Source organism: Mobula birostris, chromosome 20, assembly GCF_030028105.1.
Source record: "Mobula birostris isolate sMobBir1 chromosome 20, sMobBir1.hap1, whole genome shotgun sequence".
In the NCBI taxonomy this organism is placed as follows: domain Eukaryota; kingdom Metazoa; phylum Chordata; class Chondrichthyes; order Myliobatiformes; family Myliobatidae; genus Mobula; species Mobula birostris.
In genome coordinates, this window is record NC_092389.1 from 7,596,463 (window position 1) to 7,623,010 (window position 26,548).

The 26,548-nt window shown below is 42.4% G+C and overlaps 1 protein-coding gene across 4 annotated transcripts in view; it reads left to right on the plus strand.

Annotated features, from left to right (window-relative positions):
* Window positions 1-6,319: 6,319 nt before the first annotated feature.
* Window positions 6,320-26,548, plus strand: part of LOC140212757 (uncharacterized) — a 39,143-nt gene continuing 18,914 nt past the window's right edge. Inside the window, exons 1-3 of one of the 4 annotated variants that reach the window (XM_072283932.1) lie at window positions 6,320-6,455; window positions 11,302-11,356; window positions 21,377-21,546. In XM_072283932.1, coding sequence (XP_072140033.1) covers window positions 11,302-11,356; window positions 21,377-21,546 — 225 coding nt within the window. In that variant the 5' untranslated portion in view covers window positions 6,320-6,455. Of the gene's footprint in view, window positions 6,456-11,301; window positions 11,357-19,554; window positions 19,969-21,376; window positions 21,547-26,548 lie in introns of those variants that run through there. The other 3 variants (XM_072283933.1, XM_072283935.1, XM_072283936.1) reach the window with 3 other exon arrangements.

Below are 26,548 nucleotides of genomic sequence, written 5' to 3' on the forward strand. Positions count from 1 at the left end.
TTATCTCCAGCCATAACCCAAACATTGCTGCTACAGAGAAACCGTTACCTCAGCAGTGAGCATTACAGAGAAACAATTTCATTAGCCTTAGCAGTGAAACATTACAGAGAAGCCATTACATTAGCAGTGAATGCTTACAGCGCGATACACTATTTACCGACAACTTAACGTACGGAGGCAGTCTTCCCTTGCAAGTAATAAAAAGTGCTTATAATCTATACACTCCGAGTTTGTTGTAGTTTGTTACTGTTTATTTAAAAGATCTTGCTGTATAGTACACAACAGTAGAAACAATCTAACATGACCAATTACTCTTCTTTGGGATGTGGGATGAAACTAGAACACCAAGAGGAAACTCACACAGACACAGAGAGAACCCAAGGTCAAGACTGAATCAGAGGATGACTTACTCCCATTCTGGTTTCATCAGCAGTGTTGGAACTACATACTAAAGCACTGGAGTTTCTGAGCTATGACATGGAGCAGGGTTCAAGGATTGTCCACAAGGGCAATATTTCAGGACCTGAACTTCATCATAGGGATTGGAATTTGGTGGTGTATTTTCTATACTGAGTCTTTTTAAGGCAGTGGTCAGGCTGCAGTTGGAGTATTGTCAGCAGTTTTGGGATGTGCTGGCATTGATGAAGGTCCAGCAGAGGTTGATGAGAATGATCCCAGGAATGAAAGAGTTAACGTACAAGGGGTGTTTGATGGCTCTGGGCCTGTACTTGCTGGAGCATAGAAGAATGGTGGTGGTGGTGGGGAGAGATCTCCATAAGACCATAAGACAAAGGAGCAGAAGTCGGCCATTCGGCCCATCGAGTCTGCTCCGCCATTTCATTATGAGCTGATCCATTCTCCCAGTTAGTCCCACTCCCCCGCCTTCTCACCATAACCTTTGATGCCCTGGCTACTCAGATACCTATCAATCTCTGCTTTAAACACACCCAATGACTTGGTCTCCACTGCTGCCTGTGGCAACAAATTCCATAGATTCACCACCCTCTGACTAAAAAAATTCCTTTGCATTTCTGTTCTGAATGGGTGCCCTTCAATCCTTAAGTCATGCCCTTTCATACTAGACTTCCCCATCATGGGAAACAACTTTGCCACATCCACTCTGTCCATGCCTTTCAACATTCGAAATGTTTCTATGAGGCCTCCCCTCATTCTTCTAAACTCCAAGGAATACATTCCAAGAGCGGACAAGCGTTCCTCATATGTTAACCCTCTCACTCCCGGAATCATTCTAGTGAATCTTCTCTGTACCCTCTCCAACGTCAGCACATCCTTTCTTAAATAAGGAGAACAAAACTGCCCACAGTACTCCAAGTAAGGTCTCACCAGCGCCTTATAGAGCCTCAACATCACATCCCTGCTCCTATACTCTATTCCTCCAGAAATGAATGCCAACATTGCACTCGCCTTCTTCACCACCGACTCAACCTGGAGGTTAACCTTAAGGGTATCCTGCACGAGGACTCCCAAGTCCCGTTGCATCTCAGAAATTTGAATTCTTCCCCATTTAAATAATAGTCTGCCCGTTTATTTCTTCTGCCAAAGTGTATAACCATTCAATCTCATTGAAACCTATCGAATATTGAAAGGTCTAGATGGAGTGGATGTAGAGAGTCAAGGACCAGAGTGCACAGCCTCAGGATACAAAGACATCCCTTTAGAACAAAGATGAAAAGGACTTTCCCGAGCCAGAGAGTGGTGATTCTGTAGATTTCGTTGTCACTGATGGCTGTGGAGGCCAGGTTACTGGGTATATTTACAGTAGAGGTTGATAGATTCTTGATTAGTGAGAGCATTGAAGGTTATGGGGAGAAAGCAGGAGAATAGGGTTGAGAGGGATAACAAATCAGCCATGATGGAATGGCAGAACTGACTCGGTTAGCCAAATAGCGTAATTCTGCTCCTGTGTCTTAAGATCTATGGTATGGTCTATTCAGGTGGGGTTACACTATATGTCACACAAGCTTCACAGGTAAATGGCAAGTAGCCTCAAGACATCAGGAGACTGCACCTTGCTGCATGAGGGTTCATAGGTACACTTTCTGGCACAGGCACAGATACTATATACGAAACATTTTCCCACATATATAATGCATTCCTTCATCTTGGTCCTATTGTCCAGCCACTTATCCCGAGCCTGTCATCTCATATAAACAGCTGATTGCGATCTGCCTAGTGAAAATACCTTCTAAGGAGATAAATTCTCAATCATTCCTTATAGAAATGCTCTTTCTAATCTCATGAATCAGCCTGGGAAACACTTTAGAAAACCTGGAGACCCAGGAGACTGCAGATGCTGGGACCCCGGGTGGAAAACAAGCTGCTGTATGAACTCAGTGGATTAGACAGCATCTGTCAGGCAAAGGGATGGTTGGCATCTTGGGTCGAGACCCTGTATCAGGACACAAAGTGTCAACTAATCCTATTGTCTCTACAGATGCTGCCGGACCCATCGAGTTCCTGCAAGCAGCTTGCTTTTAGTTAACTTTAGATACTTTAAATGTGCTAGTTTATTGATACCCAACCCTTTTCCAAACAATCTGCAGGTCTATTCCAATTTAACAATGTTCCTCATTAATTATTCCTATTTTTCTTTCTGTTCTATTTCCTTTTTGTGATGTACAAGGTGGAGATACACAAATCACTTTCATTTCAATGAGTAATTATATAACAGAAAGCAGTACTGGTGTACCCGAAGGCACCAAAGACAGGTGCCTGTGGTCGACCTGTAAATTCCCTCACTGCCAGCTCCAAACTGACTTCCCTGATGAATTCTGTGCTATTACAATTGTTCCGAAAATTGGTTTTGGTTTTTCTGGTTGGAGAAATGCAGCCATTTGTTCATGATGTTCTACTTTGGCCTGGTGACTAAACTTGAGGGTGAAAACAAATTGTACGATGAAACCTCAAATATCTATGAGCACTCTGTATTCTTAAATTTGTTATCAATATATTTTAAAGGGACATCTATGTTTTAAAGAACAGCAGTCCTTGTGCCGATCTCAGAAAACATTAAAGATTAGCTTTATTTGTCACATGTACATCAAAACATACAGAAAAGCATTGTTCTGTGTCAACGACCAACACAGTCTGACAATGTGCTGCAGGTGACCTGTAATGTCGCTATGCTTCCGGCACCAACATTGCATGCCCACAGATTACTAATCTGTGCATCTTTAGAATGCCTGTGGGAGGAAACCCACTCAGTCATGAGGAGAACGTATAATCTCCTTACAGACAGCGACGGGAACTGAACTCAGACCGCTGGTGCTGTAAAACGTTACACCAATCGCTATGCCGTGGTGCTGTGACATTTGAACACCTCAAGTCAGTTAACAATCTTTCAATACTCCTTCTCAGGAAATTGCTGTAATACAGTAAACATGGACATCTCAAGTCACCTAATAGATTGTCACTGTGGTTTGAAGACCATGGAATAAAAGTAAACTATAGTAGCATGATTAGAAATTTGGCTACCAAGAAACAGAGAAGTAGTAACTGCTGCTTTTCTTAAATGCATTTATTTTATTTGTTTAGAGATAACAGTGTGGAACAGATCCCTCCGGCCCAATGAGCCACACGTCACAGCAACCCACCTATTTAACACTAGCCTAATCACAGGATAATTTACAATGACCAATTGGGCTACAATTTCCTGTCTGCATTCTGACAGGCTGCATCACTGTCTGGTATGGAGGGGCTACTGCACAGGACTGAAAGAAGCTGCAGAAGGTTGTAAATCTAGTCAGTTCCATCTTGGGCACTAGCCTACAAAGTACCCAGGACATCTTTAGGGAGTGGTGTCTCAGAAAAGCAGCGTCCATTATTAAGGACCTCTAGCACCCAGGGCATGTCCTTTTCTCACTGTTACCATCAGGTAGGAGGTACAGAAGCCTGAAGGCACACACTCAGTGATTCAGGAACAGCTTCTTCCCCTCTGCCATCCGATTCCTAAATGGACTTTGAAGCTTTGGACACTACCTCACTTTTCTAATATACAGTATTTCTGTTTTTGCACATTTTTAAATAATCTATTCAATATACGTCATTGATTTACTTGTTTATTTATTATTATGTTTATTTTATTTCTCTCTCTCTCTCTCTCTCTCTCTCTGCTAGATTATGTATTGCATTGAACTGCTGCTGCTAAGTTAACACATTTCATGTCACATGCCGGTGATAATAAACCTGATTCTGATTCTGATTTTGAACAGTGAGGTAAAGGCAGGCTAAGGGAATGTGGCTAGACAGCAGATCTAACTTACTGCTGAGAAAGAAAAAGCATTACATTTTGATAGGAAGGTTGAGAAAGGGCCACACAATCTAGAGATGCAAGAACCAACAGATCTGTGGGGATATTCCATGTTTCAAGATTGTTTATTGTCATTCTTCAGTAGACACATGGAAAGCAGAAGGAAATAATTGTTATTCCCAGTCTGATGCACCGTAAAGAACACAATAAACACAATAATTACAAATATAAAAGCAATCCTATAAAACAGAATATACAAGTATCTGTTTGAGTGTGGCCATATATACATAAAATTAGTTGATATAATAGTCCAGGGGTTCCCAACCTTTTTTATGCCATGGATCCCGACCATTAACTGAGGGGTTGGTGGACCCAGGGTTGGGAACCCCTGTAGTAAACTGTTTGTATGTCCATAAAGTGACACTAGGTGCAGGAGTACCTGAACATAAGGTGGCTCTGACAGGAAATGATAAAGTGACAACGTGGCTCTGGGCAAGAGGAATTCTGGGTAGCAGCAATTCATTGAAGGGGGCAGGGTAGGTTGAGGAGATGATTAGGAAACCATGTACAGAAGTGCAGAATACAAGAGCAAGAGCATCAAGTTGAATCCTTATAAAACTTTGTTCTATCACAGTTCTGTTCTGGGAGCCATGTGTGTAGGAAAGTTGTGAAGGCTTCAGGTAAGGTGCAGTATGTGTTTTAGAATGATTCCAGTACTGAATTACATGGATAACTTGTAGAATTTTTCCCTTGGAACAGAGAAGGATGTGATGGCATCTGGTAGAGGTTTTTAAAGTTATGAAAATTATCAACAGAGAAGAAAAAAAGTACTGTACTATGTTCATTGGTGGAGAATCAATAACTTGAGGAAATAAGACTGTAAGGCCATTCAGCTCATCAAGTCTGCTCTGCCATTCAATTATGACTGATTTGTTTTTTTAACCCCATTCACCTGTCTCTTCCCTGTATTCCTTAACCCCCATATCATATTAAGAACCTGCTAGTCTCTGCATTATAAACATCCAATGACTTGGCCTCTGTGGCAATGAATTCCAGCGATTCACTACTGTCTGGTTGAAGAAATTCTTCCTCATCTCAGTTTTAAAAGGACATTCTTTTATTCTGAGACTGTGCCCTCAGATTTGAGATTCTCCTGTTAATGGGAACATCCTCTCTCTCTGCATGTAGAATGAAGGTGATTGGTAGAAGAACCAAAACTAACAAAGGAAAAGTCCCTTTAATGCAACATTGTAGACTTTAATGCAACATGGCTCCTTCCCTGCTGTAACCATTCTGTAATTCCTTGACCACATGATATGGGCACTGAGATCTTGGTTTAATATCTGGAAGTAGATTTCACTGGTAAAACGTCCTCAAGCCTTAAATTTGCCAGGTGCTTATCTCCCTGCTCCAAACCACAACAGTAATGTGAACAACAGTATCATTATTAATATTTTTGCCTCTGAGTCAAAAGTTGTGTGTTTGTGGTCAAGGCTTAAGCATCAACATCTAAGCTGGTGCTCCTGCAATACTAAAGGCAGTTACACAACTATAAATGTTATCTTTTGCATGAGACATTAAACTGGGGGCCCACCTGCTCCCTCAGACAGATACAAGTACTCCGTGACACTATCTCAAAGAAGAGCAATGGGAGTATTCCTGGTGTCCTGGCCAACACTGATCATTTAATAAATTTCTAACACTATTTGGCTGTTTAAATTGGATGTAAACTACCTTGGGCCATCCTGAAGTTAGCTCCCTGTGAATGCTCTACAAAATCGCCCCATTACCTATCACACACTTTGAAGCATTCTGATAAGGAAATAAACAGCACTACACATATGTTAGCTTTTAATTTGTTGAATTGTCATTTATATAAATTAAAGTTCTTTTCTGAACACCTGTATTTTTTCAGAAAAGAGGCTGTCTTTCTAAAAATAATAAGAAAAGGGCAGTTGAAGCCTCCTTCACTGCAGCAGTGTGGTTTCCTGAACACAAAAACCTGTAACGGAAGTACAGTGATACAACCGGCTGCCTTGCTGGTGGGAAATTAATACTCTGAAGAAAACAGAGCAGGTCACTGACGAGGAGAAAATCCAGGTTTCAGCTGAACAGAAGAAGTACTGAATGGGATTCCATTGAGGCAACTTTACAACAAAATTGTTGGTGGAGTGATCAACCTCTTGTAAGTTATTTCTTGCTCTGAAACAAACAAAAATGATTAGTAAAAGTCATGTTTTGGCCAGAAACCTCTTTATTAATTATAGAAGTTTTTAACTTAGTTATAAGATTTTAATTTAAAATGTCACTGTTGCAGCTCAGTGTGTTTGAATTTCATGTAAGAATGCTCCAAATTATGGTAGATTTTCTCTGGTACCACCAATAATGTAACAGCTTTAACTCGGTAACCCAGAGAATCTCAGATCGTTGCTACCAAGCAGGATTTAACAATTGTCTACAAATTAGAACATATGGCAAAAATATTGATAAAGATTTTAAAAGAAATTAAGGCAAGTATGTTGTGTGCCGCCTTTACCACCCTATATACTTGCGTTGCCTCTTTACGGGAGTCATAGACTTGCACCCTTGTTAACCAAGTTCTGTTTTAGCTTGATGATTGAACTTGAGGGTCAAAACAAATTGTGTGATCAAGCCTCTACCACCTTGTGTACCCCACTTTCAGTTATTAATATATATTGAAGAAAAATATTGGTCCTTGCACTGACTTCTGAAGAATACAATTGAACACCTCAAGTCAATAAACAATCTTTCATTGCATCTCTCTGTGGAAGATGTGGTCGATGCAATAAAAATGAATTCTCACTAGTGTTTAATGAAACAATTGTTAGTCATTGTGTTTTGAAGACCATGCAAGAAGAGAGCTGAAGAAGCATAATTTTAAAAATTGGACAAGAAAACAAGGAGAGGAGCAGTGACCACTGTTTTTCTAGTATACTATATAAATATACTGTATATTATATATGCAGTACTGTGCAAACATCTTAGGTGCATATATATAATGAGGGTACCTAAGACTTTTGCCCAGTACCGTATTTATCAATGTGGAACAGAGAGCAAGTTTGTAAATTTGACGGGAGCAAAGGATGGTGGTGGAGCACCGCAGGAGAAGTGTGAGACAGGTGGAAGAGAAGGAGTGCCAGGGTCTGGGGGTGGTGTGGGTGCAGACACGTCCAGCCCTGAGACACCAGGCAAGATCATTTGATTCCAGACAACTGGTTTATTGATCATTACAGAATGTCTCTCTGGTGCTTCCCGCTCCCTCCTCTCTCCCTTCCCCTTTTCCCAATCATGATTCCCCTCTCCCTGCCCCCTTCCCACTCTCAGTCCACAATAGAGACCCAGATCAGAATCAGGTTTATCATCACTCACATATGTTATGAATTTTTTTTTGGTGGCAGCAGTACAGTGCATGACATAGAATTACTACAGTACTGTGCAAAAGACTTAGGCTCCCTAGCTATATCTATATGTCTAAGATTTTTGCACAGCAGTGTATATTTTTCTAACGTATAAGAAACATAACAGACTTAAAGCTCACTGTGTTTGAATTTTGTGTATAAGTTCTCCAAATTATGATTCCTATGGTACACCAATAATGGAAATGTTCCCAAGGAATCTGAAGTGGCTTTTGTCAAACAAAGTTTAACAATTGGCTATAAGTTAGGACAGATGGCTAAAACATTGGTCAAGATTCTAAGAAGGGGGAGAGAGCCAAAAAGATCTGTAGCTCATTTCAGAGGTTAGGGCCTTGGAACTTGAAAGCACTGACACAGACAGCGGGAAAAGGGAGTGGTTATACCAATAAATACTGAGCAGGAAAACTGCATCAAATCATAAACACAAGAGATTCTGTAGATGCTGGAAATCCAAAGCAACACACACAAAATACTGGAGGAACTCAGGTCCTGATGAAGGGTCTCAGCCTGAAGTATCAGCTGTTTATTCCCCTCCAAAGATGCTGCCTGCCTTGCTGAGTTCCGCCAACATTTTTTACTGTTACCCAGGAAAACTGCAGATGGTATTGTTGGGTGAGCTTCCAGAAATAGGAAAGGGTAGAATTTTGGGGATGGGGGTGTTGTGATGATTTTGTAAGCAACTTTGGGCCTCGTAGATGTAGAAGGATCTGCTGGCCCTGGAAATAGTCCAGAGGAAGTGCACAAGGATGACCCCTGGAATTCAGAAGGATGAGGGAGGATCTCATTGAAATCTACCAAATACTGAAAAGCCTGGATAAGCTTAATGTATCCATATGTGCAGCATCTAGGATTCAAGGGTGTAGCTCCAGAATAAAGATCATCAAATTCAGAATGCAGAACTTCTGAAATATGAGAACACTTAAAATGCTCTCTTCTAAAAAGGCTAAAATAACCACTTTGTGTCTGATGCTGCTCTTGGACTTCCTCAGTGGTGAAGTGGATTTTAATACAATTAGAATAAAATAGGTCTAAGAAGTGATTGAATCAAAACCCAGGATCCTTTCAGGTTTAAAACTTCAATCAAAGTTGCTGGTGAATGCAGCAGGCCAGGCAGCATCTCTAGGAAGAGGTACAGTCGACGTTTCAGGCCGAGACCCTGCGTCAGGACGAAGTAGTCCTGTAGTCCTGACGAAGGGTCCCGGCCTGAAAAGTCGACTGTACCTCTTCCTAGAGATGCTGCCTGGCCTGCTGCGTTCACCAGCAACTTTGATGTGCGTTGCTTGAATTTCCAGCATCTGCAGAATTCCTCGTGTTTGCGTTAAAACTTCAATCCTTGTTTTCTGACTGGGCTGGAGATCTGCCCTCTCTGCCTCTGTAATCTTCTCTAGCCCGACAATACTATGATCTATGCTCTCCTGGTTTCATAGTTTCATGCATATCTTCATAATTTTGTATAATCAGTGTTTTTTTTATCTTTACGTTTAAATTAGTATTTTTCTTGCGAATGTTGTGTCTCTAATGCTATGTACTGTATCTGCTGCAAGTAAGTTTTTTTATTGTACTTGTGCATTTGACAATGAACTCAACTTGGACTTGACCTTAAATCTTTGATTCCCTTTCTGCCAACTTTAGCAGGATTCAGCTTTTTTAGCCCCTATTCCTATAATCTGTCTATATACTACTAAAACTCCCATCCTCTGGCTGTCTGTTTATGACCTCCAATTAGCGCAAACGCTGCATTACAGCGGCACTTTTTTTTTGGCTAAATCGAATTAAAATGCGCTAACTTACAGAATGCAGGCAAAGTTCAGGGTTATATATTCGTATAAAATTGCTCATTCGCCAAAATAAACAGGCCGGTTTGCACCCGAGAGCCGATCGGCCCTCATGGAAATCGGGACGCGACAGTCCGACGCATGCGCACGGCCAACCTCAGCAGCGACACCTACCGGAGCAAAAGGGCAGGGCAGCTCTATTTCGAGCAGTCACATTCTGCTAATCGCCATCAGCATGTGCAGGATTAGGACAGATCTAACTGCCACCCATCAATAAGAGATAATTAAATCTTATTGTAATGACGTACTTCAAGACACCCATAAAACCCTTTGCTGCAGTCAAAGGACAGCAGTGACTATATCACGTCCATTTAGGAGAGCGCCAACAACATCATCTAGAATAATCAGCATCCTTGGTGTTACTGCTTCATATCTTCTATCCAGCATTAGGGTAAAAAAAAATGGTCAGCCTAATTATACCGCGTGGAAAGGGAAGGGGGACGTTATGGTCAAGAGATGACGCCAAACGTCGGGAAGTGGCAAGGAGAGGGAGAGAAAAAGAATCAGATGAGCTCAGGGACGCAGGACTCCAGGATCAAAGGGTCAGGACAAAAAAAGATGAGAGAAGAAGAGACAGAGGAGGAGAGGCATGCACGTCTCCAGGATCAGAGACAAACAACAAACAGCAGAAGAGATGAAGAGACGGGGGATGAAAGGGCTGCATGTCTCCAGAATGACAACGAGAGGCACAGACGGAGGAGAGAACAAGAATCCGATCAGGCCAGGGCCGCACGACTCCAGGATCAGAGAGAAAGAACAAATGGTAGAAGAGATGAAGAGACGAAGGATGGAAGGGCTGCGTGTCTCCAGAATGACAAAAACAGGTAGAAGAGGAGGAGAGAGGAAGAGACAGAGGAGAAAAGGAAAGATCAACTCGAGAATATGTGGCACAGAGTAATTATTGCGAGAGTTGCTGAAGATGACAATGGCCGCTTTCGATGACAATACCTCGACAGAAGGAGCAAGGCAAAATGCACCACTCACATGCCGTCACATTTCTGCTGATGTTGGTACGATGACCAGAGTATGCCCTCACTGTCATGCCTTCCTATTCACTGGAGAAACCACAAATTTCTGCTGTATGAAGGGAAAGGTCAGGATAGGCAATTTGCAGCCTCTACCTAATGAACTCCTCGATTTGTACAGCAATGATGAACCTATCGCAAACGAGTTCAGGAAGAACATCAGACAGTACAATTGCCTCTTCCAAATAACATCCTTTGGTGCGAAAGAAGTCATTCCAACTAGGAATCGATGGAATCCTTCTGTGATTATTCAAGGCCAAATTCATCATTACATCGGACATTTAATTCCAGACCCAACCCAGCAAGCCTGATTCCTTCAAATTTACTTCATGGATATTTAATGTTCATTCTGGTCACATATTTGTCTTGCTATGCATCTTTCTTCTTTAATAAGCTAAGTTTTTCTTCTTTAATTTCCAAATCAAAGAGATAGCAATAGCATTCAGGAAAACTTAATGTTCATTCTGGTCACATCAGACTGCACTACCCTTTTCTCAAAGGGTGCCCCAGCGGATCACCCCGTTGTCTAGTACTCCCCTAAATCTTTCACTCTCTACTGTGCCTCCTCCTTTTGGATGTTCCTTAAACCTACCAACCCTCAACCAAGCTTTTGGTTGCATCTCTGTAAGATCTCCGTGAGTGCAAATTGTTGCTTTCACTTCTGTGAAGCACTTTGCAAGATTTTAAGCTTTATAATTGCCACTAACTGCATTCACCTGTGCCTCTCTCTGCAGATGATGAACAGTGGAATGGGACTGCACTTCCTCCTAATGTTACTCACAGTCTACAGTAAGTGCTCTGTCTGTTGGAAATAGAGATAGTGGTACGCTGCATTATATGCTGGTACCTTGCTTAGTACCTAGGATGCATTGCATGCCAATCGAATCAGCTGACAGTCTCAGTGTGCCAAGGGACGGGCACAATCCTTGCTCTTAGCTGGTGCATGACCGGCAGTCAACAAGCTCTGGTTCGGTGTGGGGAGGTTGCCTGTGAGGACTGCTGTTGGGCAGGACTGGGGTGAGTGCTGCACATTCTGAGCCTCAAATCTCAGTGCTGCATCATCTCATCCAACACCAACCCTCACTCACCGCCTCCCAGACTGAGCCACGGGTGATTCCTTCCTGCAAAGTTGCCAACAGAGAGCATGGACTCACACTGGCACAGAAACCAGGCAGAGGTCTTTTTCAAGGACAATAGGTTGCAGACCTGAACCTGGCTGGACGAGGAGACCAAGAGCGTTGAAGCAAATTGACACTCTGTAGGATGGCAAAAAAATGAGGAACTACTGTACCAAGGAAAAGCTTTAGACCATTGTGATATACATTGTGATTGCAAGTTGATAAAGAAGGTGTATGTTGTGTTAGCCTTCATTAGGCAGGAGATTGAGTTCAAGAGCTGCAAAGTAGTATTGCAGCTCCATAAATCCCTGGTTAGACCACATTTGGGATATTGCGTTCAATTCCAGTGGACTCATTATAGGAAGGATGTGGAAACTAGGGTGTAGAGGAGATTTACCAGAGTGCTTCCTGGATTAGAGCATGTCTTATGAGGAAAGTTTGACTGAGCTAAGGCTTTTCTCTTTGGAGTGAAGCCAAATGAGGGGTGACTTCATAGAGGTGTAAAAGATGCATTGCTAGAGTGGACAGCCAGGGTGGAAATGGCTAATACGAGAGGGCATCATTTTAAGTTGATTGAAGGAAAATATGGGGGATGTTAAAATGTGGTGGTTTGTGGAATAATGAGTGGTAGATGCTTGGAAAGCACTGTCAGGGGTGGTGGTAGAGGCAGATACATTTGCAACATTTAAGAGACTCGTAGATAGGCACATGGATGAAAGACAAATAGAGGGCTATGTGGGAGGGAAGAGTTAGATTGATCTTAGAGTAGGTTAAAAGATTGGCACACCATTGTGAGCCGAAGGGACTGTACTGTGTTGTACGGTTCTGTGTTGTTCTATGTAGAATGGAGTAGGATAGATGCTTGACCATATGTGCTTGACCATATACCTGATAATTCCATCACATGATCCTCAGCCACAGGTTAGCCCAGAGGCGGGTGGAGAAATAAGACAAAAAGCAAAACAACTACAAATGACGGAGATCCGCAAACCAAAAAAAAATCTCCAGACGTTGGAAATCTGAAATAAAAATGGGAAACTCTAGAAATACTCAGCAAGTCAGGAAGTGAGCGTAGAGGAGGAAACAGGGTTAATGTTTAAGCCAATGACTGGAGAAATATGTGAAGTCAGGCACAGAAGAATAGGAAGTGTAGATTGATGTTGACAGTATGGCATGAAGCCATGGAGACCAAAGAAGTCTAAGCTTCCAAAAATGATGCTGTGCTGACCACAGCCCAGACAGAAGTAGAACTTGCATTTATGCAGTATATTCCACAACCTCAGGAGACATAATAAGGATTTCTGAAGTGCAGTAACTATTGTAATCAATGTACTCATAGCAAGCGCCCATACAGAAATGAGAAAGTAATTTGCTTTTCTAGCGAGAGTGTTCTGGAGTCTTACAGCACAGAAACACCCCCATTGACCCACCACATCCATACTGACTATTACATCCATCTGTAATAATCCCCTTTACCTGCATTAGCTTCATAGTCTTCTATGCTTGAGCAATTCAAGGACTTTTCTAAAATGTTGTGAGTATCTGCCTCCTATGGAGTGCATTCCCAACCCCAAACACCCTCTGTGTGAAAGAATTCACCTCCTAGATTCCTTTTTAACCTCCTGCCTCTCACCTTAAACCTGTGCCCTCTTGTCTTAGGTACCTCCACCAGGGGAAAAAGATTGCTACTATTTATCCTATCTGTCCCATTTATAATTTATATACCTCTAACAAATCTCCTCTCAGCATCCTCATCTCCAGAGAAAACAAACCCAGTCAATCCAATCTTTTCTTATAACTGAAATACTCCAATCCAGGCAATATCCTGGTGAGTCTCCTCTACAACCTACCCAGTGCAATGACATCCTTCCTACAGTGTGGTGACCAGAACTGAACATAGTACTCCAAATACAGCCTAACCAATGCTTTAGAAAGTTGAAAACATCACATCCCAGCTCTTAGATTCTATGCCCTAGCCAATGAAGGCAAGCCTCCCATATGCCTTGCTCAACTTCCTCTCCACCTCTGCTCTCTCTTTCAGTGATTTATGGACTTGTACCCCAAGATCCCTTTATTCATCCGTACTCTCTGGGGCCCTACCTTATACCATGTGTATCCTATCCTTATCCTATATCTATAGCAAATCCTATATCTATTGTATATATCCTGTATCTACTGTATATCCTATATTATATAACATACAGTATATGATATGGCTATCATATGTGATATATTTTGGATATATCACAGATATCACACACACATGTATATAGATGTACAGATATCCTATATCTATATATGCTATATCTATATTGTATCCCTATTTGTCCTCAGATTTAAGAACGTAGAACATTACAGTATAATACAAGACCTTTGGCCAACAATGCTGTGCGGATGTTTTGCCAGGATTGAATTCCATCTATCATTGTTTGCCTAACTTTCCAGCTGATCTATATCAGGCTGTAGCCTGAGACAACCCTCCTCACTCTCCACAAAATCACCAAGTGATTAAAGAATAAATGGTTTATGACATACAATATGTTAAAAATCTGCACTGCTCTTCTTCAAATGTTGGCACAGCATCATTTACATCCCATTGAGATGCCAATTAGATCCTCACTTTAGTATCTCATGTGAAAGGTAGAAGCTCCATCACTGCCCGCCCTAATCTGTAAAGTACAAGGAATGTTGGCTAAGATACTACACCTGGTAAATAGTGGTCATGAGCTTGTAATGATAACTTCAGTGTGAGCATGCTATACACCCAATTGATTTTGAAGTGTAATATATCATTAATTCTGGGAGCATCGCAACTCTTACCTGCCGATTATCAGAAATCCCTTGCATTGACTGCCAGCAAATGCTTCCTTATCCTGGACCCTTCAGCCACCAGAAACTTCCTGGAACTAATTTTGAATTACCTGCTGAGAAACTGCTATGATTAGTGTTGATTTAACCCCAATTTTGGCAGGTAATATTGCATTGGATATAAAGTCAGGGTTTCCCCTACTGTGGTCCGATTCTCTCTGGGCACATCAGATTAATTCAAAATTCAAAGCATATTTATTATCAAAGAATGTATAAATTATACACCTTGAGATCTGTCTGCTTATAGGCAGTCACAGAGCAAGACACTAGAATGACCCAATTTAAAAAAAGACCGAAAACCACTCTACAGGAAGGAGTGGGGGAGGGGGAAATCGTGCAAACAGTAGAAGCATCCCGAATCAGACCGAGTCCCAGATCTGCTTCCAGAACAACCAGAGTGGGACCAAGCCAAGCTTCAGTCCTCAGTTTTCACACCAGTGGGGCAGAATCGCACAGCAGCCTGCTCAGTCCATAGCCCCGGCGCCACAGAGAAAGGGATGACCATTCATGGGAGAGCGAGGAAAATTAGCCCAACACTCGGGCTTCCAATCTATCTGTGTCACTGAGTGGTGCCATATTCTAGGACCTGGATCCCGATGCCCCAATATACCTGGTTCACCGCGCCCCCCCCCCCCCGAAGCCGTTCTCAATCTCACCAAATCGGCTACGCACTTGGAGCAATCCAACCTCGCACCCGAGTTAGGTGGACGACATTGAAGCTGTACCGCATCGACTCCTCTTGAAATCGCTTACTCCATCTCTGGCAGCGATACCAACTCCATCTGCGACCCCGGCTCGAACATATTGCACCTCACAATGCCACAGCACGGCTCATCCCCCGAACCAGCCTCACCTCTGCCTGCCTCCCCTCTGTCTGTGGCAATAGTTCACCACAATTTGCTTCATGAAAGATGTTATAAGTGATGTTTATATTTGATTCTCTTGCCTTATGATTTACTAGTAAGCTGATACACACCTTTGGTAGCGTCATCTTAATCTGACCTTCAGTTTGCACAAGAACATAAGAAACAGAAGCAGGTGTGTGCCTTTCCACTTCTTCATCCTGCACATCAGGTCTATTGATCAACCGTTTGATTCTATTGATTCGAATGAATATATTGATCTCAGTCTTGAAACATGCTGGTCCATTATCAATACTCTGCCGGGTGAAGATTATGGTCTTCTGAGCAAAGGTATTTTGTGTCTACGGACAACACCTTAATCTGAGATTGAGTTTCCAAACATTCCAGTCAAAAATAACTACTTTAAGTACTTACAAAACATATAAAAACTTTAACTACTTCAATAAGATTCCCTCCTAGTTTCCTAATCTTCAGGGAATACAAACTCAACCTTTGTACTGTATACAGACTGTGTGCTCAACCCTTTCTAAATAGGTAACTCTCTTCTCTTTTGAAACAAAATGATAAGCTCTTGGATGGAAAATGTTAAAGTTGCTGGTTGGGTTTCAAGTTTAACATCCCTTGTGGAATGGCCCTTCTTGCACTCAGATAATGATCAATCCAATCTCAATTGTAAAGATATGGTGATCTACTATTAAAGTGTGAGGATCACTAGCGAACTCAAGTGCAGGAATCGAGGAAACTTCGGTAATTCAAGCTAAAACTAAAGATTTATTAGAGTAATTAACAAGAAAAAAGCTAACAAGAGCTCAGGCAAACAATACAGAATCTTGATGGATGGAAATCACCAATGAAGAACTCAGTCTGAGTTTTACCTGACAAGCAAGCACAATGACCCAACAGAGAGAGTGTCATGCAAAATCTGCATTCTGGTTCACGGTCTGGTCCATGTTCCTTATTCCAGCTTTTCCGGTTTTCCCCAGTTTCTGTTGAGGCAGCTGATCCTCATTTTATGATTATGAGGACACACAGTCCCCTTTTATTGTCATTTAAGAAATGATAAAATGTTTTTCCAGAATGATATCACAAAAACACATGACAAACCGACTTAAAAACTAACAAAAACCACATAATTATAACATATAGTTACAACAGTGCAAAGTAATACCGTAATTTGATAAGAACAGACCATGGCACAGTAAAAGTCTCATCAAAGTCTCTCGAAAGTCCCATCATCTCACACAGACGGTAAACCTCCAGCGCCGCCAACTTGCCGATGCAGCATCCTGGAAGCATCCGACCACAGTCCGACTCCGAGTCCATCCGAAAACTCCGAGCCTCCGACCACCTCTTCGACACCGAGCACCAAGCACCATGTCTGCTGAGCACTTCAACCCCGGCCCCGGCAACAGGCAATACGCAAAGCCAAGGATTTGGGGCCTTCGTCTCTGGAGATTCTCGATCGCACAGTAGCAGCGGCAGCGAAGCGGGCATTTCAGAAGTTACTCCAGATGTTCCTCTGCGCTTCTCACGGCTGTCTCCATCAAATCAGGATTGTGCACGGCCCCCTAGTTACACATAATTGATATTCATTCGGAATGGATGCGTGCGCTGCGTCACGTTGCCATCTCCTCCTCCCTCCTTAGATTAGGTTTGGGCTGGCTTCATAAATAGCTTCAGGATTCAGCCGCTGGCTGCTGGATTGTTCCTGTCCATACCCCCTGTCTGAATCCCATCCCTTCCCTTCCCCTGCCTTCTGTTGCCTTGTCTGAAGCCTTGCCTTGCCTTGCCTTGCCTCACCTCGCCTCACCTCGTCTGAAACCTCACCTCGTCTGAAACCTCACCTTGTCTGTAACCCTTGCCTGCACCACTGTCAAGTTCAATCGCCGGAGCACGATAGGGAACTGTCTATTGTTGTTTTAAACTGACTCTGTGTCCGTGCCTTCGCTAGGTAGGTCTGGCCATTTGCCACTACCTAGTGTTGGGATCTGTCTTTGTTCTTTGCCTTCGCTAGGTAAGTCCAGCCATTTGCTGCTACCTAGTGTTGGAATCTATCTTTGTGTCCTTGCCTTCGCTAGGTAGGTCCGGCTGTTTGCCGTTACCTAGTGTTGGGAACTGTCTGTGTCCATGCCTTTGCTAGGTAGATCTGGCCGTCTGCTGCTACCTTGTGTTGGGAACCATCTCGTCGTATTCTGCATTCTGTGTAATGAGTCCTGGCCCTACATCCTGTACCCAAGGAGGGGTCCCAGCTCTGTGTTCTGTGTATGAGTCCCGGCCCTACATCCTGTTTCCAAGGAGGGGTCCCGGCTCTGTGCTCCATGTTCCTGTCCCTCCCCCGACCAAGGCTCTGCGATCCTGTGCCTCCCCCGACCAAGGCTCTGCGTTCCTGTCCCTCTCCCGACCAAGACTCTGTGTTCCTGTCTCTCCCTCGACCAAGACAAGGCTTCATCCAGTCCTAGCCACGTCCAAGAACCTTGTCCTGTCCAAGCCATGGCTTTGTGTTCTCGTCTTGTCCATGTGTCTTGCCCAGCCCAGGAGTACCTTGCCCAGCCCGGTGCCGGGGTTCCCATGTCCTGTCCAGTCCAGTTGCCCCTCCTCGTCCTGTAGCCACGTCTTCTCCTCGCCTAATTCCGGAGTCCGAGCCTGAGTCAAGACCCAGGTTCTGGGTCCTTGTTCAGTCTCTGGCTTGAAGTCCAAACCCAAGCCTCATCATGTCCTTGCCTCAAGGAACCCAAGCCTCTTCATGTCCTCGCCTCAAGGAACCCAAGCCCCTTCATGTTCTCGCCTCGAGGAACCCAAGCCTCATCATGTCTTGTCTAGTTCCAGGGTCCGAGCCCCAGTCAAGACCCAGGTTCTGGGTCCTTGTCCAGTCTCTGACTCAAGCCCAGGTTCCTAGTTCCAAGTTCCATATCCTGGTTCCACTATCCTAGTCAAGTCCAAGCCCAGACCCTGTATCCTTGTCTCATCCAGGGCTTGTGTCATGTCCAGCGTTCTTTCTTCCCCTCTCCCCTTGCTTCCTTGTCACGCCTAGTCTTGTTCCTAGTACTTCAGTGTCTGTGTTTTGCATTTGGGTCCACTCCCAGCGCCCTCATTATGACAGAGAGGGTGGCATGCCCCCCTGAAATATACCCTGGAACATGAAGGAATTCTGGACATTGAAAACAACATGCTGATTAAATGATCCCAAATTGATGAAAAGTGATAAATACAAAGAGGGCACAATCCTCATGATTCCAAATGATTAAAGTCTGTCACGAGCCCAGTGGCCCATCAGACCGGTGCTTATGCCAGTTTCCGTGGCGTGAAGCGACTGAGAGTATGAGACTCCCTCTCCCCCATAACTCCCCGGATAGGATGCCAGTCTATCGCGAGGTTAGCCCCCAGCATTTTTGCCGATACCCATTCTCAGCTGGGTAGACTGGAACATTGTGTGGTTAAGTGCCTTGCTCAAGGACACATATGTTCCCCTGGCCGAGGCTCGAACCCACAACCTTCAGAGCGCTAGTCCTAACCACTTGATCATGCGTCAGACATGATTCCAAATGAGATACCTGCAAAACAAGGTGAAAACCCAGAGCAAGTCCAAAGACAAACAATAAGACATAAAAGGTAAACAATCCAAGGACAAAGCATACGCACAAAGTGACACCAAAAAAAAACAGTCCGCATACTAACTGACACAAAAAATTATTTTTTAAAAATGATCCCTGGTTGTGACATAAAGGGACATGTTGATCATATGTAGTTCCACACCACTGCAAAGCAGCAACAATAATTTACCATAAGTGAGAAATTACTTCGCTAAATCCCTTCCTCACACCCAACCACAAACCACTTGCAATTTCCTCTGCATGTACAGTACTTAGATTTTACCAGCAGTAAATTGTTCACTGCAAAGCAATTACTTTACTTTATACTTTATACTTTATTGTCACCAAACAATTGATACTAGAACGTACAATCATCATAGCGATATTTGATTCTGCGCTTCCCGCTCCCTGAATTACAAGTCAATAGTAAATATTTAAAATTTAAATTATAAATCATAAATAGAAAATAGAAAAATGGAAAGTAAGGTAGTGCAAAAAAACTGATAGGCAGGTCCGGATATTTGGAGGGTGCGGCCCAGATCCGGGTCAGGATCTGTTCAGCAGTCTTATCACAGTTGGAAAGAAGCTGTTCCCAAATCTGGCCGTACGAGTCTTCAATTTAACTTCTAATTTCTTGAGTACTGATGAGAAAATGTTAGGAAGACTTAATGAGGCAAGCAACATCCACAGAGGGAGAAACAGAGCTAGTGTTTCAGGTCAATAAACTTCCATCCGATGTTGAAGCCTAAAGGGAAGTAGTTACCCCATTCCGCAACAGGTTCTTCTGCTCATTATGTTAAACCTGTGGAATTGAAATCAATTCTTAACTCTATTGAACTTCATCAGGACTTTGAACACCTTTAAGACATGCTTTAGGTTAATCATTTGCTGTGGAATTGCGGAAGACCGTCATGGCAGAGACACCATTGACCGCCTTGGACATGAACGAAGAAACCTTGAAGGTGATAAAAGTGACTTCAGATATAATTTTCTAATATTGTTGCCACCTCAGTCATTAATTCTGTGAATGAATCCTAAATTGCTTTCCTTGAATGTTTGCAATGGCCTCCTATTCTGGACTCCTTGGCCAGAGGAAACTTTCTGGAAGCAATTTTAACCTAATTTGTCTTCTGGGAACTGGTGTGATTGGAGGCAATGTTCATTTGATATGCTGCCCAATTTTACTCACTAAAATCAGTGGGAAGTAATATTTCTTCAAGGGAAGCTTTACTTGAAGCTAAACTTATATGCTGTGCAGGGGGATTCCAGCTGTCCGTTTATCTACAATAGAACATAGTAAAGTACAGTACAGAAACAGGCTCACTGGTCCACCGTGTCAGCACCCATCATAATACCAAATTAAACTAATGTGATCTGCTTACACATGGCCCATATCTCCCTATTTCATATTTGTTTCTGTGTCTGTCTAAATGCCTCTGAAATACTGCCATCCTATCTTTTTCTTCCATCCCCGCAGAGATATTTTTCTGATTCTACCAGTAGTAATATTAATAGACAAGCTAACTAAATTCTCAATTAAGGAATACATTAATTAATCAAAGCCGGAACTGATTAGTCAGAGACATATTGTATCAACTGACTCGACTGAACTTTTTGCCTACTAATGGAGAGAATAGCACATGGCCTTTCACAGCTGTCTGACCAAATGCTATTTAATAGGCATATCAGCAAGATTAAAATCCTTGGAACTAAAGTGCTTGACCGCAGAGGGTGAGCTATCAAAACCAAGGAGAAATGTAAGAGCACTTCAAAAAAAAACTTAATTCAATGCTTTTGAATTGCAAGTCTTTTCATTAAATGCCCAAGGCTGGAATATGACCAATCTTTTAGTGGATTATGTATAGCTATCTTTGAGTGAGAAACAGCTTGGAATCTAATTTTGGTATTTGGTTTACATGTAGAATGATGGTGAGTTATCAACTAGAATCAAGGTGCTTGAAGCATTTATATACATAATAACAGATATCTGGAAAAAAAACAGGTTGTTAATAACAGATACTCCTGATTACATTACCAATCAGAACCTAATAGAGGAGTTAAGGGATTTATATATGAATGAAAAATGTTTAGGAGTAAACTACAGACTGATATTTGATGAGTTTGTATATTAATACAGTAAAGCAGCTGCCTGGAAATGGGAAAAAAGCTGGAAGCTAACCAAATTTTGTTTTTTATTTAGAATAAGAGATATCCAAGAGTGACATAACAGTTGAAATCTAATTGAAAGGTTTGATTGCCCTATAAATAGGATGGTGCAGCATTCACAGTAGTGGAAATTAACCCAACACAACTTCAATATTGAGATGTGTATCCCTGTTCAAGCTCAGATGGTTTTGCTCTACTTTATAGTTATCCGGCCAATCTTACCTGTTGGTATCCATACCCCAGAATATCTGGTTGTGCACCAGGGAATGGATCTACTGTTAGACTGCAAGCTTGACTACCAAGAACACATTCAAATACATAACATCAAGCTAGAATGGTTGTACATCCCTACTGGTTCAAATGAAGAGAGTCAGGTGAGTGTATATCCTGGTGCCTTTTGCCAATCCTTAGTTGATACATTCCCCCTCAAGTGTCAAGTGCTGAAACTTTAATAAAAAAATCAATTTATACATAATCTATCACACCTCTTTAAAGCCATCCTGAAATTCTTTGCAGTCTACAAAATGCTTCTGATATGCAAATGTGATTGTAATATAGGGAATGTAGCAGCCAATTTGCACTGCACTCAGCATCCTCATAAAGGCAGAGTCATCTTGTCATGACCAAATACATTTTTTTAGCAATATAGAATAAGGAATTACTATTGACCAGAACACCAAAGATAACCCAGTAGTTCTTCTTCAGTTAGTGCTAAAGAATCCTTAAAACTTTCACCAAAGAGAGCCATAACATCTTGGTTTAACTTCTCATCAGGAACCAGCACCTCTGACTATGCAGAAAAGATTTCTGAGCTCATATCTTGAGAATAGGGCTAGTTCTCAGAACACCCTGATTCAGGGTGTTACCAAATAAGCCTCAGCTCAAAATATCAGAATCAGGTTTATTATCACCGGCTTGTGACGTGAAATTTGATAACTTAGCAGCAGCAGTTCAATGCAATACATAATATAGAAGAAAAAAATCAATTACAGTATATACATAGGAGATTAAAAATCGTGCAAAAACAGAAATAATATATATTTAAAAAGTGAGGTATTGTTCAAGGGTTCAATATCCATTTAGGAATCGGATGGCAGAGGTGAAGAAGCTGTTCCTGAATTGCTGAGTGTGTGCCTTCAGGCTTCTGTACCTCCTATCTGATGGTAACAGTGAGAAAAGGGCATGCCCTGGGTGCCTTTCTGAGACACCACTCCTTGAAGATGTCCTGGGTATTTTGTAGGCAAGTACCCAAGATGGAGCCGACCAAACTTACGACCCTCTGCAGTTTCTTTCGGTCCTGTGCAGGAGCTCCCCTCCCCCATACCAGACAGTGATGCAGCCTGTCAGAATGCTCTCCATGGTACATCTATAGAAGGTTTTGAGTGTTTTTGTTGACATACTAAATCTCCTTAAACTCCTAATGAAGTACAGTTGCTCTCTTGCCTTCTTTATTGCTGCATTGATATGTTGGGACCAGGTTATATCCTCAGAGATCTTGACACCCAGGGACTTGAAACTGCTCACTCTCTCCACTTCTGATCCCTCTGAGGATTGGTATGTGTTTCTTCATCTTACCCTTCCTGAAGTCCACAATCAGTTCTTTCATCTTACTGACGTTCAGTGCCAGGTTGTTGCTGTGGCATCACTCCACCAGCTGGCATATCTCACTCCTCTACACCACCGGAGATTGGTAGAATCTCGTCACCATCTGAGATTCTACCAACAATGGTTGTATCGTCAGCAAATTTATAGATGGTGTTTGAGCTATGCCTAGCCACACAGTCATGGGTATAGACAGAGCAGAGCAGTGGGCTAAGCACACACCCGTGAGGTTGTTGATCGTCAGCGAGGAGGATATATTATCACCAATCTGCACAGATTGTGGTCTTCCAGTTAGGAAGTCAAGGATTCAATTGCAGAGGGAGGTACAGAGGCCCAGGTTCTGTAACTTATCAATCAGGATTGTGTGAATGATGATGTTAAATGCTGAGCTATAGTCAATGAACAGCATCCTGACATAGGTGTTTGTATCGTCCAGGTGGTCAAAGGCCGTGTAAAGAGCCATTGAGATTGCATCTGCTGTTGACCTATTGTGGTGACAGGCAAATTGCAATGGGTCCAGGTTCTTGCTGACGCAGAAGTTCAGTCTAGTCATGACCAACCTCTCAAAGCATTTCATCACTGTAGATGTGAGTGCTACCGGACGATAGTCATCAAGTCATTTATTCCCATTCTTTGTTTTCTGCCAATCAGCCAATGCTCCACCCATGCTAGTAACTCCCCTGTAATTCCATGGGATCTTATCTTGCTAAGCAGCCTCATGAGCGGCACCTTGTCAAAGGCCTTCTGAAAATCCAAGTACACCATGTCTACTGCATCTCCTTTGTCTACCCTGCTTGTAATTTCCTCAAAAAATTGCAGTAGGTTAGTCGGGCAGGATTTTCCTTCCAGGAAACCAGGCTGGCTTTCGCCTACCTTGTCATGTGCCTCCAGGTACATCATAATCTCGTCCTTAATAATTGATTCCAACAACTTCCCAACCACTGATATCAGGCTAACAGGTCTGTAGTTTCATTTCTGCTGCCTCCCACCCTTCTTAAATAGCGAAGTAACATTTGCAATTTTCCAGTCATCCAGTACAATGCCAAAATCTATTGATTCTTGAAAGATCCTTGTTAATGCCTCAGCAATCTCTCCAGCTACTTCCATTAGAACCTGCGGGTGCATTCCATCAGGTCCAGGAGATCTATCCAACCTCAGACCATTAAGCTTCCTGAGCACCTTCTCAGTCGTAATTTTCACTGCACATACTTCACTTCCCTGATACTCTTGAACGTCTTCCACTGTGAAGACTGATGCAACAATAAGGTCTTTTAAGAGACTCCTGGATGGATACATGGATACATAGAGGGCTATGGATAAGTCTAGGTAGTTCTAAGGTAAGGACATGTTTGGCACAGCTTTGTGGGCCGAAGGGCCGATATTGTGCTGTAGGTTTTCTATGTTTCTAAAATATGCATTCAGTTCCTCTGCCATCTCTGCGTCTCTCATTACAATATCTCCAGCATCATTTTCCCTCAACTCTCTTTTACCCTTTATATGCTTAAAAAAAGCTTTAGTATCTTATTTGATATTAGTCGCCAGCTTCCTTTCATAGTTCATCTTTTCTTGTCTAATGACCTTCTTAGTTTCCTTTTGCAAGTTTTTAAAAGCTCCCCAATCCTCTATCTTTCCACCAGATTTGGCTTCCTTGTATGCTCTCTCTTTTGCTTTTACTTTGGCTCTGACTTCACTTGTCAGCCATGGTAGTGTCCTTCTTACATTCGAAAATTTCTTCTTATTTGGAATATATCTGTCTTGCACTTCCCTCATTTTTGCAGAAACTCCAGCCATTGCTGCTCTGCTGTCCTTCCTGCTCGTGTCTCTTTCCAGTCAACCTTGGCCAGTGTAATTTCCTTTATTCCACTGAAATACTGACACATTGGAATTTAGTTTCTCCTTCTCAAATTTCAAAGTGAACTCGATCATATTGTGATCACTGTTCCCTAAGGGTTCCTTAAACTTAAGCTCTCTTATCACCTCTGGATCATTGCACAACACCCAATCCAGCACAGCCGATCCCCTAGTGGGCTCAACAACAAGCTGTTCTAAAAAGCCATCTCCTAGACATTCTAAAAATTCTCTCTCTTGAGGTCCAGTACTGACCTAGTTTACCCAATCCACTTTCATGTTAAAATCCCCAACGATTATCATGGCATTGCCTTTCTGACATGCCTTTTCTATCTCCTGCTGTAATTTGTAATCCACATCCCAGTGCTGTTTGGAGGCCTGTATACAACTGCCATTAGGATCCTTTTACCCTTGTCATTCCTTAACTCAACCCATAGAGACTCTACACCTTCCGATCCTATGTCATTACTTTCTAATGATTTAATATTATTTCTTATACACAGGACCACACGACTCCCTCTGCCTACTAACCTATCTTCCGATACACTGTATATCCTTGGATATTCAGCTTCCAATGGCAGCCATCCTTTAGTCAATTTTTAGAGATGGCTACAACGTCATATTCGCCAATCTGTAGCTGAATTTCAAGATCGTCCATTTTATTTCTTATGCTGCGTGCATTCAAATATAACATTTTCAGTCCAGTATTTGTTGCTTTCTGTTTTAACTGCACCACACCTCTATTGCCCCGTAACTCATCCCTGTAGGCGCTCCTATGCTTCCCTTGTCCAAACCTTCTTGGTCCTCACTACTGGTGCTGCAGTCTTCAGTCTCTGTCTATACTCAGTGATCAGACTTCCTGAAGTGAGGGCATGGAATAACACGGTAAGCGCCCTTGATGGTGGTTTAACAATATAGTAACATAAAATATCTATGGCAATTTTAGAGTAACCAAGACGTTGCTACCTAGAGGTAGTCACAAATTGACCGTGTGAACACCTTGAGAAGTTCTGGCCTCAAAACCATGGAGGCTGAGGCACAAAGCATTCTCTAAATGGACAGACCAAAAATCAATAGATGATATACCCTGATTTTAATTTGAAAGGTATAAAGAATAAACTGAAATCTTTTAATATTCAGAATCTATCGAAGTGCATCAGAGAGGAGAAAATGGTGGAGAGCATTTAAAACTGGGCTTGTGGCTTTGAAAGCGTATCCTTCGGCTAGAATACTGATCTGTCATTTAGTTTTAATGAGACCAAAAATTGACAATCAATGTGCAAAACACAGACTATGCTGAGAATATGAATTGTAAAGAATTATAATGAATTGCCCTTGAAAGTGGTAGAATCAGCTCAGAGTAGTGGTGAATGAAGTTATTCACACCGGTTTAGGGGCCTGATGGGTGTAGAGTAATTATTGTTCCTGAACCTGTGGTGTGGGACATTAAGATTCTGTACCCCCCCACCACAGAACTGCCACTCACTGGATAGTTTTTGTTTCTCATACCAGTCTCTGTAAACTCTAGAGACTGTCGTGCATGATAATCCCAGGAGATCAGCGGTTTCCGAGATACTCAAAAACTACCCCGTCTGTCACCAACGATCATTCCACGTTCAAAGTCACTTAGATCACATTTCTTCCCCATTCTGATGTATGGTCTAAACAACAACTGAACCTCTTGTCCATTTCTGCATGCTTTTATGCTTTGAGTTCCTGCCATGTGATTGGCTGATTAGATCTTTGCATTAAAGAACAGGTGTGCAGGTGTACTAATAAAGTGGCCACTGCATGTATATTAACATCCTTCATAATTGCTGGGTTTAAATTCTGTACCTTTGATACAGACACTCCAGCTGTCAAGCAGGCAGTACACCAACATCTTAAGAGATATTAGAAAGGGGAAAACAAAAGGGACTTGCTAGT